Raw genomic sequence first — 19,786 nt, forward strand, 5'->3', positions numbered from 1 at the left:
AACATCACACCACAACAAAGCGTCCTTTATCTAGCAGGTCAGGACGCCAGTTAGTTCTGAATTCAGGTTCAGCGAGATCTGGTTGTCAGTGGTCTTGTTCTTGATGAGATTTCTGGGTGAACAAAGGAGCATTGACTGCATGAGTGCGTTCTTTGCTTTACCAGATTTAGGCAGGTATCTCCAGCCTGCTCTTTCCTCTCACTTGTGCCTCGGCCGACCTCAGACCACTGAGGTAAACCCCTCATCTCTCCTCTCCATCCTAACTCCGCATCCAAGTTGCCTTTGTCCTTTGTTCCTCTTTGAATTGGCTGTGTTGAGATATAATTTGTATGACATATGATTCACCTGTTGAAAGTGCACGATCCAGTAGTTTCTAGTGTGTGCCTAGAGTTGTACATCCAACACGACTGTCAATTTCAGGGAACATTTTCATCACCCTCAGCCCCAATCAACCACTGATCTACTTTCTGTCTCTATAGATTTGCCTAGTGTGGGCATGTTGTATAAATGTCAGCATGTGGGCTTTTGTGACTGGCTGCTTTCACTTAGCATGATGTTGTTCAGTATTCATCCATGTTGTAGCATGGCTCAGTACGTCATTCGTTTTGGAGCCAGTGCATGGTATGGATACACCCCATTTTGTTTGCCCATTCATCAGTTGATGGACAGCTGGGTTGTTTCCACTCTTGGGCTATCCAGAATAATGTTGCTCTGAGGTTTTGTGCAAGTTTTTGTGTGGCCGTAGGTTTTCATTTCCCTTAGGTATAAACTTAAGGGTGGAATCTCTGGGTCGTATAACTCTGTTCAACATTTTAAGGAACTCCGAAACTGTTTTCCAAAGTGGCTGTACCATTTCATATTCCCACTAGCAATGTATAAGGGTTCCAGTTTCTCTCCAGCCTCCCCAACAGTGGCTATCATCTGTCTTTCTGATGATAGCCATCCTAGTGAGTGTGAAGTGGCACCTCGTTGTGGTTTTGATTTGCATTTCCCTGATAACTAATGATGTCAAGCATCTTTTTATGTGCTTATAGGACTTTTGTAGACCTTCTTTGGAAGGAGGTCCACTCAGATCCTTTGCCTATTTTTAAATTGGGTTATCTATCTTGTTATTATTGAGCTGAAGAATTTTTTATATATTCTAGATATGGGTCCATTATCAGATACATGCTTTATAACTATGTTCTTTCATTCTGTGGGTTGTCTTTTCACCTTCTTGATGGTATCATTGGCAACACCAAAGTGTTTAGTTTTGATGAAGTCCAGTTTACCTATTTTTGTTGTTGTTGTTACTTGTGCTTTTCATGTTGCATCTAAAACTCTGCCTAACCAAGGTGACAAATATTTATTACTCCTGTTTTCTTTTAAGAATTTTGTTTTTGAAATCTTACATTTAGGTCTGTGATCCATTTTGAGTTCTTTTGTGTGTACTATGTAAGGAATAGGTGTGAATTATGTAAGGAACGGGTGTGAAATCATCTCTTTGCATGTGAGTACCCATTTGTCCCGGTACCCTTTGTTGAAGACTGTTCTTTGCCCATTGAATTTTCTTGGTGCCCTCATTGAAAATCAGTTAACTGTAAATGTTGGGTTTATTTTGGGGGTCTCAATTCTATTGCATTGTATATGTATCCTTATGCCAGTGCCACACTGTCCTAATAACTGTCTCATGTTTATTGGGAAAGTTAGGGCAGGAATGAGCAGTCTAGACTTTTCTTTCTCCTTCCCCATCTTGCCAGTTATTGGATTCTTTGGTTCCTTCCTCAGGCTTTCAACCACACTTTATTTCTCCTTGTTCATCTTGCTGGTTTCAGTAGGAGAGGATACCCACGTAGTCCTGAGAAGTCCCAGCTGTTGGGCACTTTACTTTTCTCCTTAGCATTGCAAGCTAACCATGTTCTGACTCAGTAGCTTGGCTGTGATGGCCTTTCCAAGATGTATGGAATTAAACTTTTGGGTTGTGAAAAGATGCTTTGGTTTCTGAAATGCTGTAATTGGTTCAGTGCAGGCTAATACAGCTTATTGTACTGTTACAAGATTTAAAGATATTTCTGTAAGGCTACGCAAGTAAGCAAGCAATTCCGGCAGATAGTTCTCCCAAGTGGGCCATGACATAGCCTTCGAAGCCACAGCTTGCCCTCCCTGGGCCTTCCATTCCTTGCAGGCATCTGCAGCGCTGTGTTGTGAGCACTAGATTTGCTGACATTGGCGTCTTTGTAGTAGTGGAGAGATGGAAGGCAAGAGATCTTCTGGGAGAAGTGGAATTCTGGACAAGGCCACTTATCATCACTTTGTGTTGCTGAGCCAAAAAAGAAAAAGCCCATGCAACATCTGGAACTAACAATAACCACGCTGTAATTGTCACCATGCCTTTCTGTTATGAATTTTGTGCAGCACGAGCTCATTTTCAGAAGATCGTGCCTAGAGCTTGCACCAGGAGCTGTATCATAATTTAAGTGAATTTTAATTTCCATTTTGTATTGGACATTAAAAAAAAATCTATAAACAGAAAGCATCCTTCATCCAGAACTCCTGTTAAGGGGCCCTGCACGTGGTGAGAGGTCAGGGCCATGAACTCAGCAGAAGGCAGTGGTTACAAGAACAGGTTCTGGATTCAGTCTGCCCGAATGCACTTCCTCCTAAGTGAACTTGGACAAGTTCCTTATCTACCCAAGTCTCAGTTTCTTTGTCTGTAAAATAGTGATAATAGTACCCACCTCCTAGAGCTGTTAAAAGCTTGAAATCCCATGTCAAAGACTTAATACAGGCAAGGGTTGACAACATTTTTCTGTGAAGAGCTAGGTGGTAAATATCGTAGGTTTGCAGCATCAGAGGCCTTTCCTTCAGGCATCTGCCACTCACTCTGCTGTTGTAACCTGAAAGCTGCCATAGACTGTGTGCTCACCAGTGGGCGTGGCGATGCTCCAATAACACTTTATGTTTAATAACAGGTGGCATGCTGGATTTGGCCTCCAGGCTATAGCGTGTCATTCCCCGGCTTAGCACGGTGCCTGGCACATAGAGGGTTTTTAATAAATGTCCTCCCTGCTCCAAGCTGGGGACTGCCCCTTGACAGTGGGTCCCATGTTCACTTGCTACATGTTTTTAACAGAATGTTGAGGTCCTAGCCAGTCGGAGCAACACTTCAGAGCAGAGCCAGCTGGGGGCTGAAATGCACGTGAAGGTACTGCAGGAGGAGAATGAGAAGCTGCGCAGAAGCATCGAAGAGCTGGAGCAGAGTGTCGCTCGGCTTCAGAGGCAGATTGCTGACATGAAATGCGACGAGGCCAAAGCAAAGGAAATGCTCAAGAAGTGCGAGGTAAGGCTCGCTGGGCCCCAAGCCCGGGTTTGGCAGCTGCGGAAACTTCTTTTCTCCTGTGTCAGTGGTTTCGGAAGTGCAAGGGGATTTATTAGCATAATTCAGTAGGAAAGGTGGAGGCAGTCGTGAATAAGTCCTCTCTGCAAGCTACTTTTCTTGTTCCCTGTGGGTGGTGAACATGGGAGACGGGCTTCACCGAAGGTCAGGGCTGATGAAGTCAGGGTCCCCACTCACCCAGACATCAGGCACACTCAACCTTTTGACACTGAACAGAGGATTTTAAATGTCTGAAAGGCCATCCTAATAACCACCATTGGACCCGGTCACTCATGACTATGGTTTCTTTTTGAACACTTAGTTGATGGATTTTGAAGTTGCACAGTTTTTAACAAACCAACGGTCTGGTTTGCCAGATATCTAGAAGCGGGAGGCTCTTGCCAAGAGACATGTTACCAATGGCAGTGAGAGCTGGCACTGAAAATAAAAGAGAGGACAGGGGCACCTGGGTGACTCAGTCAGTTAAGCATCTGACTCTTGGTTTCGGCTCAGGTCATGATCTCGCGGTTGGTGAGTTTGAGCTCTAAATAAATGAACTTAAAAAAAGTAAAAGAGAGGACAAAAGAAATGTAAAGGGAGATGTATTCCAACAGGAGCTTCCAAAATGGTCATTTGTCAGAATCAGCTGGAAGCCTTTTCCAAAACTCTGTGTGCCTGCGTCCATTCAATACCTGCTGTTTCTGAAACTCCAAGGGTGAGGCCTGATATTTGTATTTTCAGTCAAATGATTCGGATATTCACATCTGGCTAAGCAGGTAACCGCAGATGGTTACACACATCTAAGAAATAACTGTTGTGGGGCAGCTGGGTGGCTCAGTCGGTTAAGCAACCAACTTCAGCTTGGGTCACGATCTCACCGTTTGTGGGTTCAAGCCCCGCGTCGGGCCCTCTGCTGACAGTTCAGAGCTTGGGTCCTCCTTCAGATTCTGTGTCTCCTCTCTCTGCTCCCCCCCTGCTCAGGATGTGCCTCTTTTCTCTCTCTCAAAAATAAATAAATATTAAAAAACAAAACAAGGGGCGCCTGGGTGGCGCAGTCGGTTAAGCGTCCGACTTCAGCCAGGTCACGATCTCGCGGTCCGGGAGTTCGAGCCCCGCGTCGGGCTCTGGGCTGATGGCTCAGAGCCTGGAGCCTGTTTCCGATTCTGTGTCTCCCTCTCTCTCTGCCCCTCCCCCCGTTCATGCTCTGTCTCTCTCTGTCCCAAAAATAAATAAACGTTTGAAAAAAAAAAAAATTTAAAAACAAAACAAAACAAAACAAACATGTGAGCTACCGTGGGCCTGTGGCTGACACATTGTGACCACAGCCACTGCTAGCTGTGTCTTCAGATGTCTCTTGTGTTCCTTCCATGCCACTGAGTCAACTTTATAGGCATAGCACACATCTAAATGCACACTGACCCTGTTTCATCGTAGAGAGAAGCCCAGCAATTAGAGGAGGCCCTTGTGCATGCAAGAAAGGAAGAAAGAGAATCCACATCAGTCAGAAGGACCCTGGAGAATGAGCTGGAAGATGCTCAGGTAAACACAGAGCTGTTGTCTTTATTCCTCATACAGGAAGCCTGAGAAGCAAAATTGAAGAGGCCTGTACAGACTGCCATTGGTCCCCTCCACTCTCCGACAGCCTCGAGTGGGTAGAGGCCAGGGATGCTACCTAACATCCTTGCAAAGCAGAGGATGACCCCCACAACAACGAATTATCTGGCTGAGGTTGAGAAACCTCGGTATAGACATTAAAGAACTTGACAGCTTTCCAAAGATAAAATATGAATTGTGTGAGAAGGCCGGCGGGATTGGTCCCCAAGGCAGTGTGGAGTCAGCTCTCTGGCAGAAGTCAATTTCCTTTCTCCTTTGGGCAAATAGACTCCATAGAGTACAGTCCTTCAGGATGACTATTAAAAGGAGCAGGAGGAAGTCCGCTTTTTTGAAACGAGATAGCTATCTGTATTCACAATCAGTAGATTCTTAGAAAATTAGGTTTTCCCATTTGAAGGTTAGAAAGATAGGTGGAAGTACATTCTAAAAAAAACAAACAAAGAACCAAAGCCTGCACTAAAGTTCTAAAATGACTTTGCACGGCGACCTCAGTGTGAACCAGATACGTCCTTTACCTGCTCTCGGGTTTTAACGAACCGGCACCAAGGGTTCCTCAGGCAGTTTCTGAGGATTCAAAAGCCAGTGATTTTGAGCAGTTTGTCAAAAAGGAGATTGATAACGTTTTCCATTAGGACCCACTTGTCAGCGAGGGTAGGTGGGGAAGGGGCAGATGAAAAGTGACAAAGCAGTCAGGGTTCAGATTTATAAATCTGCCTGATGCCTCATTGCAGCTTTCCTTTCCATATACAGCTCCCCCTCTCAGGGGGCAGAGAGGAACCTGCTGTAACTAGGATTCACTGAGGTCAGCCATCACCCCCAGATCAGTGGTCTGTGCCTTCTCTCCAGCCTTGCACAGAGACTGTGTTTTTGCAAACAGTAAAGCCCTCTTTTCTTCTGAGTCTGGTGTCTGACTCTCCTCACCGTGGCCTTGTTTCTTTCAGTTGAGATCTTTGTTACAAACCCTTGTTAGGTTAATTTTGCATGGAATACGGATTCACCGTGCTGCTGTTAAAGGCCTGTGCTGACTACACACCTGACCCCAAAGCACAGGGTGCGAATCTGTGAGCTGGTTGGGGACGGGAAGAGAGAAAAAGCATATTTTCTCTACAGGGTCAAAAATCTGCACCTTCGTGTCCTGTCGTATCCACCCTGAATGCTGGGTGCAGCTGTTACAGGCTCCTGTCTTTCTCATCTTTGGGTCAAACCATTAAGTTTCACAGCTGTGAATCTGCAGCTCATGGTTAATTCGCAGAGAGAGCAGATGATAGCCTCGGGGCCTAAAGGTCTTCTTGTAATCCCCACCCACCCCAACCTCCAGATCTCTGGCCTTGCCTTGGAAATTCTCCCTGACGTGTTGCTTTTGTTCAGGCCTGTTTCCCCAGCGGCGTTGGGACGGTGGGAACTGGAAATGGCAGGCGCGGCCGGTGCGCCACCTGGCAAATGCTCAGAAAGGCCCAACAGTCTCACCTTCCTTATCTCAGCTGGTCTCAGAAGCAAAGTGCGCCATCACTTTGTTTTCTCTAAAACCAGGAACCAGACATCCAGCTCCTGTGGTTCTGTGACTTTGTGCACGCCTCTCTTCCCTAAGCTGGCAACGGAAAGGGAACTTACCCTTCAAGGAAGAGGAAAGAGTAACTGGGTTCCCCCCCCCCACACACACACAGCATTTTGTATTTCGAAGGCTTTGTGCTTTTAGCAATCCGTGGCATCTTCATGATTGAGAAGTGTATTTCTTCACATAGTAGCTGAAGACTGTGTGAACTTAGGTCTGATTTATTAAGAGTCAGAAGGTGGCAGTGGGTCGTAAGATGCCACAGTTTGTCGGCTCGGCCCCTCCCGCTTGGGGTAGGATGTGCTGTTGTGCAAATCTACGTGAGCTGCATTCGGCAGCGATGTCTAGGTTTCCCTTGAGAAATGGCTTCTGCAGGTGGAGAAGTAAAGAGCCCTTTTCTGGAGAAGCCACAGTTCTCTCCTTCGGGGGGGGGGGGGGTGGATCATGGTATGGATTCCGTATGCCTTCACCTCCCACTCTGTTGGACTTGTGTGCATCAAGATGACAGAGGGGAAAAGCCCCAGTGCTTCTGCCACTCCAGTCCCCAGTTACTGTGTGGCAGGATACCGCTTAGGGCCTGCCTACTCAGTCTTGTGTCCCCACGGAGGCTGTGTGAGGACAATAGTTTATATCTGTATAGTGCTTACAGTTTATAAGCTGCTCTCACATGCAGTAACTTGGGCATCCTGAAAACACTCCCGAGAAGTGTTTTCAAGAGTTCAGATTTGCAAACACTTAATTGCAGCTTTTCTTTCCGAATACAGCTTCCCCCTCCTCAGGGGCAGAGGAACGCACTTGTACTAGGATTCACTCAGGTCAGCTGTAACTCAGGGGCTGTCACCCCAGCTTCCGTCTGATTAAGCCTGTCATTCCTGTAAGCCCATAAGCTCACTTGCACTTGCTTATTGTTAATATGGACAAATAGGGGTCTTAGTCATATTAGGAAAAGGCTCTGTGTCCATTGACAGAGAGTGGTTTTCAAGCTGAAGGGTGTTACTATATATTCACTAACTTGGTGCTTTGGATTCCCCTCACTGATCATTTTGTTCCCAATTTTGGTCCCTGTATTAGTTAATGGGCTTGCATTGCTGGTCTTGGAAATACAGTCACTGTAGCAACAGCATTTTACTCCTCTGACTGCATATTGGGAAGTTAGCTTCTTTTCATGTGGATTCTGAACAGGTTTTCTCAGCAATGATGTATTGGAATACATTTCTTGAAGAAATGAGGAGGCAGAACATTGTTCTAAACTTTAAAGTATGTTAGAATTATCTGGGTAACTTCTAAATCTAAATTTGTGGGTCCCAGTCTAAGAAAAACTGTGATTCCATCCCAAGGGGCTAGAATCCGCATTTAAGGCAAAGAATACTCTGTCCTTACTTGGTGATTCTGATACAAGACGTCTTTAGACAACTTTTGGGGATAGGTATTAATTTTTGACCACTGTGTTTTTATCTTATGCCTGATTGTGAATCTGGACTATGAGACATACCCAGACAGAAAACCTATTGCTTGCTTTGACAGATCTCACTACCTTGCAATGGAGCAATCTACAAGAAATATTTTTTAAATAGTTGGGCAAAACTGTTCTTCCAAGCAGATGTGTGTGTGTTGGGGTGGGGAGTGCAGGATTTTGGCCAGGCCCCAGGCCCAGAGTGGGTGAGTCTGGTGTCTTCAGTGGCACAGGAGATCAGGGCCAGGCAGGGAGCCCTGCCCGAGCCAAGGGTGAAGCAGAAATGCATACACCATATGGAGGTTGGATGGAGCCAGGGCTGGCTTGTCTGCTGGCCTGGAGCCTCCAGGATTGGGATCCAGGAGTTGGAAAAGAGAGGCTGGGGGGTCTGTAGAGGCATGCATTGAGTTGGATCCCACAGAAAGCCATTGATGTCACTCTGTATTGCTTGTTTTTCAGGAATTTACATTATTGACAGTTTTCTCCCACACATGGAACCCTACCTCGCTTGCCTTACCCTGTGTGCTCCCCTTTGCCCCTAATACCACTAAATCAACCACAGACACAAATCCCAGGAGGTGACCCTCTTTCTGGTATGTGCCCAGCTGGACTGTGGTGGGACACATTCCTGCTAATTGCCCCCACACTGAACTTCTGATTACCTTCCTTTTACCACCTTCTTTTCTCCCAACAGCTTTTGTTGACCTTGGTTTACCACAGCAATTAACTTTAGCAGCCCAGTTGTGTTGGTTGGTTCTTGGAGTGCAGTTAACCTGACAGAGTGGAGGGGCCAGAAGGCCTCCATGGGTGGCTTTTTGGCCCCAGGTCACAGGGTTGGCCAGCTGCATGGTTGGCTATACTCTGCAAACCAGGAGTGCCCAAAACGATTTGGGAGTGCTTTCAAGATGCCTGAATTGGTGCATGTGACAGAAGCTTGTAAACTGTTAAGCACTGTATGAATATAAACCATTGTCCTTACACAGCATCTACATGGACATAAGACACAGGTCCTAAGCAGTACCTATATTAACCCACATTCAGCCCTCAGGACCCGATAACATTTTCCAGATGATCCAGCCCACATCTGGGTCATGCTGTTCCCTTCTGAGCTGTGCGCCTTCTTGCTATCGTTGCACTAATGGCCTTAACATTCAGCCATCTTTCTAAGATATTTTAGGATTTTGTTTTAGAATTGCATGTTCTTACAAAAAGAATGTCAGGCTATGCGACTGGGTGAGGTGAGAGCTTCAGGGGGGATCCCAGGGCAAACAGCGCCCTCAGGATAGTTTCATTTTATGGTACGTACCAGGATTTGGTGCTGAATCACTGAATAACACTGCACTTTTCTAAGTACTGCCTTTTCCATTGAACACCTTCTGCTCATCAAGTTTACCCACCTGTGGATTGCCACATTCCCTTTTCTTCTGTGTATGAGTCCAACCCACGATTCTGTTGACTACAACTTCCTCTACCCACATGAACTCTTGACCTATGGGACAATGTTCTCTTTTCTCATAGATTGATTTTTAGCTATTTTAACTGTAAGAGTCATTAGCAGAGCAGATTCTAGAACATGAAGTATAATGCTGTATAGCACAGGATGTAAATTGCCACATTGTTTTAGGTTTGTTTGATGTATATCTTTACCTCAGTTTTCAAGCATGAACTTGAAAATGCCGTGTTTTCAGACACTGTCCTTAATTGCTACCCCCAGCAGCCTTGACCATTTTCTATATTTCTATAATAAATCCTTTGTCTGCCCCTTCATTCTCATGTGTGTTTTTGGCTAAGTCAACTTCACATTTGGGTTCCCAAATTTCAGAACCAACAATGTCCTTGTGTCTTCTGATGGCTTTATTCCTTTTCCTTATCACTGATGTAGCAGGTCTGATTACTTTGTAGTGTGGCTGCAGAATTCCCTCTGCCACCTGTCCCTTTGGCTGACCTGGTAGGTAGGTGACAGCCCTATACTTTGCTTGCTGTCTGCAGAGAAATCTGAATCGGGCCACCCAGGAGCAGAAGCAGTTGTCTGAGAAGCTTAAAGATGAGACAGAGCAGAAGGAGCAGTTAAGGAGACTAAAGAATGAGATGGAGAATGAGCGATGGCACCTGGATAAGACCATTGAGAAACTGCAGAAGGAGGTGAGGGGTAGGGGAGGGAGAGGTGTGGGCAGAACACCATTGGGACCCAGCGCCCTTGGAGGGCCTGATGGGAGCTAAGGAAACCTGTACTTAGTCTAAGCACAAATGTGTCAGATTCCCAGATTCACTGAAGCAGCTCTTTGGCCTTGTTGAGAATCCCAGTTAAAGGGAAACTGGTCTAGAAAATACCCTCTGGAATCTGGGCCCAGCTCCTCTCCACAGTTACCCAAAGGAGCCTGGCATGTAAGTGCAGACTTCACAGGTGTTACCTGAATCACAATCTCTGTGTCTGCGTCCATCTGTTTTGTCCAGGGGCGTGAAAGACAGTTCCAAACGCCAGTAGTTGCTACTTGTCTTCTCAGCTCATCTCTGCCCCAGAGTACCCAGAAGGAGAAGGGCACAAAGCTGACTGGCTTCCCCACATTCTAGGAGCCAACAGGAGTGCCTGTCGTTTTCTGATAACCTGCTATGTACCAGTCACTTTACTAGCTATTTTGTAACTAGAATTCTATATGTATTGTTTTAATTCTGACAGCAATCCTGTAGGATAGATACTGTGATTCTGGTATTTCCAACGAGGACGAGGACGCCACCGAGGCCCAGAGAGGTTTAAGTACATGTCCCAGTTATGTAGCTGGTACATGGCAAAGCAAAGACACGACCAAGGTCTATATATCGAGCTGCAAAGGGTGTGCTTGTTCACCCCTCCATGCTGCCTCCAAGTTAGAGGTGACTGAGCCTGGACAGCCCATGACAAGGTTCTCTGCACAGTCTTTGGGGGAGGTTGTCAAAGAAAGAAGAGGAGATGTGTGTTCTGTGTTTAGATGGGACCCAGACCTCGCTCCCTGGCCCCACATGGGGCATCACAGGGTAGGCTCACATCCATGTCACCCCTTCCAGATGGCTGACATTGTCGAGGTGTCCCGCATATCAACCTTGGAGCTCCAGAACCAGCTGGATGAGTATAAGGAGAAAAATCGCAGGGAGCTTGCAGAAATGCAAAGGCAGTTGAAGGAGAAAACCCTAGAGGCTGAAAAGTCACGTCTGACTGCCATGAAACTGCAGGATGAGGTAATGCCTGGCTGGATCAGTTCCTGGTTTACCCCTTAGTCAAACTATCCTCAGAGACTACTGCTTTTAAACCTTTCTAGGAGAGACTTGGGGTAGATCTTAAGACGGCATTTGTGCTTGATTCTTCAGTGTTAACCCTTAGGATACATGGGGCAAATGGCATTCTAAGACACAAAGTCCTAGGGCCTCTGACATAACTTGAATGTGGCCATCTTCTTGATTAATTCAAGATTTTCTGCCTCAACTGTTTAGCTGCTATTTGTGGAGCACGAGTGGTGTACCTAGCTGTGCCCAAATGATTCCTCTGTATTAATGTTTTAATTTAATCATAGAGCAAGTATTATAGTAAACAATCACTTTTTGCCATTCATTTAGAAAATATAGACTTTTATTAGGGTGGTTGGGGTAGACAAGAGCTTCAGAACAACAATGGGTGGAGACAAAAAGAAATCCTCAGGAATTTATGAGTACTGAAATTATTAAAACATTTTTAGCTTTATATTTAGGAATAATAGAGCAAAGTAACTCAAATGTTAGCTCCCTTCAGTCTTGACTCGTAAAGAACTAAGAAAAAGGGAATGTTTTTGATTATTTTAATGGAAAGCTGAAGGCTCTAAAATACAAGTACAGCGTCTGCTGATTTCTCGCTGTGCCTCTTGCCAGCTGGATGACCTTGAGCAAGTTACCCCAATTTTCTGAGCATCTCCTCTTTCCTCTTTAAAAGTATACAAAATAATGATCATTTCGTAATGAAATGAGATAACACATGAAACCATAGAGTAGAGGCTTGCATGTCCTGGACACTAATGTTAAGGTTTTTTTTAATTCCAAGACTTGCTTTTTTTTCACAAGCAGTGCCAAGATTCCACAGGAAAAGAAGATTTTCTTTAAAAAGCAAACTTTTAATGTCTTTGATGATCAAAGAAATGTTACCCATGAGTCAGTGCTATAACCGTGTGAGAGAACAATGGATATTTATTACAGACCTCTAGAACACTTCTGGAAGGACCCTGATAACAGGTCCCCTCAGCTTCAGCATCATATGATACAGGACTCCACAGATCATTGAAATTAGCATAGTGACATCACAGTTCTCTTCCGCATTAAAAAAAAAAAAGTCATTTGCATTTCTATGGCAAATGGGAGGGGAGATTCAGATTATTTGGTGTCTTAACACCAACAACCACATGGTGTGCTTTTTGATTTTGGAAAAATCACAGTGTCACAATGACCCCTGCAAAGTGCTTCCTGTTAACTCTCTGTGTAATAGTTATTGTTCTGCTAGAATCTTTGGATTGGAAGGAACTTTAGAGATCCTCTAGTTAGATGAGGCAACTGAGATCCAGAAAGATTCGTTAAGGCCAGCAGGAGACCTATATTGTTTATAAAAGAGCAGTAATTCAAAAGAGGATTTCTTAGGGTGAAAGCAAAGATGGCCCTTCCTAGGTTTTCCTCTGTGGTGTAACCCTATGAGACACTGTTTCCATGTAAATGGCAGAAACAGACACCTCATCATTCGGGAAGGAAACTGCAGTCAGATACCGCCCTGCATTAAGCTATGGAAATCAGTGGAGTTGTTTAAAACAAAAGTGAATAAACAGGCTAGGGTCACTCTGGATCCTTGAAAAGCTTAAGCTGCACTCTTCACTGCCCCTAACCCTGTGTTTCGGTTGAGCTGAGTTAAAACTGTCCATTAACAAAAAAGTGGCTTATCCTCAGGGCCACAGCACTGCCTTCTTCGCTTTAAGAGAAATAGATGTTTCACATATTTTGCCTTTGGTGTGGATCTAGGAAGTTCTGATGAAGGTAATCTTTAGAGAATTAAGACTCAGAATTCACTATTCAGTTTATTTTCTAAATCCCACTTAGCAAAGGGCAGTTCTGACTACTTAAAGGTAACACTAGTGGGTTCAAAAGTTACTTGCTTACTTGTGATTCTAGACACTATATGTATTCTCTGGTGCATATTTGTATTGAGTACTCTTAGTTTGACATAGCCCTTGCGAGACGTTAGGAGGGACATACTGGGCATTAGAAGACAGGAATGTGCTGGGCAGTGGGAAGGGTATCAAGAAAGGAGTGTGGGCTGTGCATTGGTTTGTCAGTCTTTCTGACCCTCAAACTTCTTTTCGGGTATTAATCTCATTTGATTCTCATCTTAGCTCTTTAAGGTAGGTTTTATGATAATCCCATATTACAAATAAGGAAACTGAGTCACAGAGGTTTTTTTGTAATTTAAAACTTTATTTTGGAGAGATTTAAAAACAATTTTTTTCACTGTTTATTTTTGAGAGAAAGAGAATGCAAGCAGGGGAGAGGCAGAGAGAGAGAGAGAGAGAGAGGGAGACACAGAATCTGAAGTAGGCTCCAGACTCTGAGCTGTCAGCACAGAACCTGACACGGGGCTCAAACCCACAGACCGTGAGATCATGATCTGAACCAAAGTTGGACATTTAACTGACTGAGCTACCCAGGTGCCCCTGGAGAGGTTTTTTGTGTGTTTTTTTTTTTTAATGCGCTATAGTATAGTATCTAAAGAATGTTCCATCATTGTTTTTCCTTGGGATGATTCTCCCAAGGAGAATGTGCTCTGGTTCAGTTACCACCAAGCCAGATGAAGGTCTGTAACTGGAGAGATCTTCCTCAAGGCTATGCTGTTGTCATAGAAAGGTCCGGTGTTGCGATCAGCCTCCACGACAGGAACCCATTCCCTTAGGTCTTTCCACTGGACTTGCGAAACTAGGCCAACCTGCTGGGCCGCCCCAAAGACCATCTTTGAGGCTTCCCCAACTCTCTGTGAAAATACCCTCAAAGGATGCTGGTTTTTTTTTTTTTTTAATTAAATTTTTTTCTTAACGTTTATTTTTGAGAGGGAGAGAGAGAGTGCACGCGGGCACGCGTGCAACTGGGGGAGGGGCAGAGAGAGAGGGAGACAGAATCTAAAGCAGGCTCCAGGCTCTGAGCTGTCAGCACAGAGTCCAATGCGGGGCTCGAACTCACAAGCTATGAGATCATGACCTGAGGCTGAAGTCAGAAGCTTAACTGACTGAGCCACCCAGGCACCCCCAAAGGATGCTCTTCTTTAATGGAGTTTGCCACTCACTGTCATATACTCTCTGAAGGAAATAAACCCCTGGTGTAGTTATTCCTAAGAGTGCTTTCACCCCAGCTCCAAGAGGGAAGGAAGTTGGAAACAAAACAGATAGCCTTTGTCTTCACTGAATCAATCCACACAGATGTGTAAGGAACACCTACTGTGTGCTGAGGTGGCTGGTTCCCTCAGGGAGCTTCCAGAGAAGTAGAAAACATGGACAGCCCCTTGTGTATGAATCTCTTTGTGGCACGTTTTTCAAAGCCTTTAGTTCAGTGCCACCTTGTGGATGAAAAAAACACTGTAAATTATGACAGCTGATACAGGATTTTCTTCTAGAGGCAGAGGTTTTCACCTAATACTGCACATTTATATTATTAGATTTTGTGTCCGTAGGTTGTTTTGGGGTCATTAGTTCAGTTATTATTTTCCCCTGATTTTGACCCTCCACTGAGATGATGCCGGTACAGGTGGGTAATAAATTGCACTCTAGGAAGCACTTACCTAGTTCAGTGACTTTCAAGTGTTTTTGGCTATGACCTATGTGGAAAGAAATAAATCTCGCATCGCAACCCAGTAATAGGTACGTCCATACAAATATATGAATATCTGGCACAAAGGTTTCACAAAGCAATATCTACTTGTACTGCTCTACTCTGATATTTTCTGTTACACTTAATTTCAAGATGCTAACGAACATCTACTACATTGAATTTAGAACCCAAAGGATTACTACTTGTAGCTAGAGGAAGAGGAAACTGAGACCCAGAGGGAGTTGGAACTTGCTCAGGGTCTTCTGATCTCCAGTACGTGGGCATCCCCTGATCACTGCTGGGGTCAGCCTCTGCACTGTCCAAATGCTGTCCAGGTGCTCCTGATACAGCCCAGATAACCGCCCACTCCTTCTAGATGCGTCTGATGGAGGAAGAGTTACGGGACCACCAGAGAGCTCAGGATGAAGCACTTACAAAAAGGCAACTTCTGGAGCAGACCCTGAAGGACCTGGAGTATGAGTTGGAGGCCAAGAGTCACCTCAAAGATGACCGAAGCAGACTCGTCAAGCAGATGGAGGTCTGTAGGCCGCGTGAGTGTGAGCTGGGGCCTATGGAGGGCGAGCATGGGACACAAGAGAAGCCGTGCACACCTAAGCCTTTGGTTTTTACTTTCTGGAACAGCCAGACCTTTGTAGTCATTTCTCAATTTGAGGAAGAAGCTTGTAGTTGGTAGACGCATAGGACATCAGAGCTGAAAGGAATGACGGAAACAGTGCCCTTGTTGTCTTCAAGAGGAAACAAAACAGAGCCCCAAAGAGGCCAGGTGACTTTACATAAGGGCACACAGACAGAGCATTTCCTGTTGATTGCTTTGGAGATGCTTCCCACTATAGAAGAGGTAGGACTGCTGCACATCTAAAGAGGGGCTGAGCTGTGCCTTGCACCCACACTGCTTAACTGCCGGCTCTCACTTGCCTCACCACATGGCTCCATTCCTGTTCCTGACTCTGGCCCGTTTTTTCTGACAGATGATCCACCTTGCCCAAGCTAGTGGCAAACTGTGTGGCTCAATTCTTGTTTGGATACACCGTATGTACATAACCCCAGACAGTAGGTCAGGATGTGCTCACTGGAATCGCCAGCTGGAGGTGATCAGTTCACAGGGTGAAAACACAACACGGCAGATAAGTGTGAATCAAGGACTTGAATATGAACATGAGCAGGCTACCGAGCATGACAGGAGGGACCTTAACGTCAGTCTCCCTGAGCCTGTAAAACAGAGTAATGCTCAAGAACAAAACCAGCCCCAAACCACAACAACCCCCCAACACACACACACCCACATCTCAATGGAGTTTAGAGAGAGAAAGAGAATCAGCCCCACATCAAGGGGAGAAGTTAAAATTGTCAAAGTTTTGATAAAAGTGCTTAAGGACAGAGAGAGATAGTTTGAATTAAAACCCATGGAATTTTTGATTTGATTTTGCAAATAAAGAGAAATAACTTTTAAAACCTCCAAGAGACTTAGTAGCAATTTTTATCTAGGGAGTGATGTTTCAACCATTAAAGATTTTATTAGATGGGCCCTTGTTAGAGGCTGGAATAACCTGGTTACAGTTCTGTTGTTCTTTTGTAGGATTGCTGTGTATTTTGCTGTTGTCCTCGTTCTGATCTCATTAGAGGGGCTCATTTTAAGGAAAGCTAAGGTCAACCTGGTTAACTAGGAAGTGATTTTTCAAGGACCTAAACAATCTGGTTAAAAGCAGGCTAAAGCCTTATCAGGCAGTGGTGTAAGAACCTTTGGTGTAGTGGCCCCCTGAATGCTCCTGGTGGGTTTTGAATTGTACAGATTTTAGGCAGGAAGAGAACCGTGTGAGGAGGTGCTTTTACCTAAACGTTGGGGTGTCATCTTCTAGAATGTTCTGACTAAAACCTTTTGCCAACTCCAGGTCTAGAGGCAGTGACATAGCTGGGCCTCACTCTCCCCTGTGCAGTGGTTTAGTTATTTCTCCATTAGTTACAGGACTAGTAGCTCTCAAGGGCCTACCTCTGTGACGCACATGGGAGGCATGTCTCCTCCCCTGATAGGCGGCTGGCAGGACTGTCTTGCTGGGACTAATATCTTTCCTGTTCCTTCGCTGCATTTAGCAAGTTAATTCTCGGGATTCCAGGGCTTTCTCAACAATTGGGCGTTTTCTTTAGACTCAGAAACTCAGAGGCTGTTTTATGTAAACACAGCACTTGTGGACCCTTGGTGATTTCTGACAAAGGCAGAACTGTCCCTGGAGGAGTCAGGAACCACTGAACAAACACGGGGCTTGGTGTGGAACCCAGCTCTCCTTTCCAGATTGGACTTTGGGACTCTCAGCTTCCGGGGAGGGAGCTTTCTAGGTTCCCGAAAGACTTTGTTCACCAACAGGGAAGGCATTCACAGACATTTACTCATTCGCATGAGTTCTGTGAGTCTTATTTTTGGCATTTACAGAGGCGTCCATAGCTTGTCAGCCAACTTTGACAATTGCAGAGACAGTGTTTACGTACAGATGCTACAGACTCGTGTTTAAAAACTCACCATGCTAATTGCTTTTTAGCGTGCGTGGCTCTGAGTTAACCCAGACATATGACAAATTGGCTAGTGACAGGAGAAACATGTGCGCAAACCCCACAAGCAGAGTGGTTTGTGTTAGAAGCCTCTTTTTTTCGTACACACAGCTACTTTGAAATGCTTTTCTCTTAGCACTCCGTGGTGTTAAATGAAGGCCCAGCGAGGAAGAAAGAGATGACAGTTCTTCTGTAATGACTGGTTTAACAGAATGGACCACCACTGTCTCTGTGTTACTCTGGTGCATATTTGGGACTCCACAGTGCAAAGTGCATGAGGTTCCCTAGAAGAAACAGGCAGGTGCAAAAGTATGTCGTAGACTTTACTCCTGCAAGGTTTAGGAAACCCTGAGCAGCAGAGAGAGAAAAGCATTGTCCAGAGCTTGGAATATTTAGAGAAGTATGTCTTGGATGATAGCTGAGTACACACATTCCCTTTTAACAGGTAACTTGGAGACCTTAGCCTTAGGTAGATCTTTGATTCATGAGGGGGGAAAAAGACATGAAGGAAACATGTTAAAATATCCCTAGTGCTTATGTTAGGGTTTGGGGTAATATGTATTTTAGAAATGCACAATTACATTTTACCTTATGAAAGCAATAAAACACAGTTTTTTGGGCATTGTGGGAAATAGACACATCCTTTCCCCAAACGCTAAGGATCCCCTGCTTTGATCTTCCCTTGAGGTTTTCTTTCCACAGGGCAGTACTTGCCCTTAACCCGGGTCAGTGCAAGTTCCATTGGGCGTGTTTGTGTCTTCCTTCTTTCTTAGGACAAGGTGTCTCAGCTGGAGATGGAACTGGAAGAAGAAAGAAATAATTCGGATTTGCTGTCTGAGAGGATCACTCGGAGCAGGGAACAGGTACTGTGTGTAGTTGAATGATGAATGGATTGTCCTTCGTGAAAAAGGAAATGTGAGAGGTTAAACCCATGGATTTGGCCAGAGGAGGGAAGAAAAGTTCTTGCTCTTTGGAAACGATGGAGGACTGAGTAGTCTTCCCCATAGTAAGCCACCAAGACGGAGATATAACGTATAACTTAAAGCACACAAGGTGGAAGTTTCCAGAGTGGTTATGGGTAACAATCTACTGGCCATGATGGGCAAAGTGCTTTTAGAGCAGAGGCTCTAAGAATCATTAGTTCAACCAACAATTGCGTGAAATTTTGTGGCTGACACTGTGTTAGTGCCATGGAAAGTGAATGATGTGGTGCAGACTTTTCCTTTGAGAAGCAATAGAGACACCTAGGAAGCATTCACCATACAATAACAGTCCCTTCCAAGTGAATGCTTTTTGCAGTTTTCAAAGGGAAGGAATTCCCCGTATCTTTGATCTCTCCGTACAGCAGCACCTGGAGATAGCAGGGGCAGTTCTCTCTGTCCTCACGCCGTAGATAATAGAACTCATTTCCCAAACTACACTCCATGTAATCCCAAGGGTTCTGAATTTTTTTTCCCATTTTTTAATTAAAAAGAAGTTAAGAGTGGTCACACGTGGAACCATTATGGGACAGGATTCAAAATACGCAGTGGCAGTTTTGAAGAGAACCTGTATTCTCTAACCTCAGCCTTTCATTTACAAATGATACATGTGGCTGCCTGTAGAAACCTCTGAAGGGATGTACTCTCAGTGACAACTCAGTTGTATGCTGGGCTGAACATGGTTCTGGAGAAGCTGTACATAGACATTTGGAAAGCTCTTTGCCACTTGACTTGCTTTGGGCACCTTCTTAATTAAACAATGCAAATAAAACCTAAAAGCCTTGGATGATGCTGCGTATAATTGAAAAAAAATATCTGTATAAAGGATTAAAATGAAAAATCTGAGAAAGCAAGTTAATTTGGGCAAAATCTTTATCCAAAGCAGCACTTTCCTCAGGTCACTCACTCTTCTACTTATCCACATGCGCCACCTTTGCCCCGCCTCAGGATGCCCAAAAACTGGAGGTGCCAGTGATTGGGGACAGTGCCATTCCAAGCTGGTAGCTCCTCTTCAGAGTCAGTGGGGAATCACTGGCTTCTTCTCCATTTGCCACTGTTTCCCTACTGACAGGCTCTTTGCAAACAAGCACGACAGTCCTGCTGTTTTGCTTCTGAGAGTGAAGAACTTGCAATCCGAGGCTCTGTCCTCCCTTCCCACTGAGCTCAGATTCAGTTCTGCCTGCGTGTTCTGTGCTGTGCTGGTAGCATCCTGCTTAGGGGGCTGGCAGCCCAACCAGCCGGAGCTGCAGAAGCTCAGAGAAGATTCTCGTGAAAATCTGAAGTCCACATGGGGAGCCCAGCCTTGACACTTGAGCCCTCACGGGTTCTTGCTAAAGTCTGCATTTTGTTAAGTTCCTACACTGGTATAAAAGCTGCTTGGTGACATGTTCCTGCCAGCTTGGCTGAGCGGCCACATTGCCACAGCGCATTTC

The 19,786-nt window shown here is 45.0% G+C and overlaps 1 protein-coding gene across 5 annotated transcripts in view; it reads left to right on the forward strand.

The window, feature by feature from the left end:
* CGNL1 (cingulin like 1) overlaps window positions 1-19,786 on the forward strand; it is a 119,467-nt gene that overhangs the window by 83,294 nt on the left and 16,387 nt on the right. For 4 of the 5 annotated variants that reach the window (XM_040492807.1, XM_040492805.1, XM_040492809.1 and 1 more), the window contains 6 exons: window positions 3,113-3,319; window positions 4,790-4,894; window positions 9,964-10,116; window positions 11,017-11,187; window positions 15,188-15,349; window positions 18,147-18,236. In XM_040492807.1, coding sequence (XP_040348741.1) covers window positions 3,113-3,319; window positions 4,790-4,894; window positions 9,964-10,116; window positions 11,017-11,187; window positions 15,188-15,349; window positions 18,147-18,236 — 888 coding nt within the window. The remainder of the gene's footprint in view (window positions 1-3,112; window positions 3,320-4,789; window positions 4,895-9,963; window positions 10,117-11,016; window positions 11,188-15,187; window positions 15,350-18,146; window positions 18,237-19,786) is intronic. The other variant, XM_040492808.1, reaches the window with a different exon arrangement.

Source organism: Herpailurus yagouaroundi, unplaced genomic scaffold (genome assembly GCF_014898765.1).
Source record: "Herpailurus yagouaroundi ecotype Mexico unplaced genomic scaffold, PumYag 184, whole genome shotgun sequence".
NCBI classification, from domain to species: Eukaryota; Metazoa; Chordata; class Mammalia; order Carnivora; family Felidae; genus Herpailurus; species Herpailurus yagouaroundi.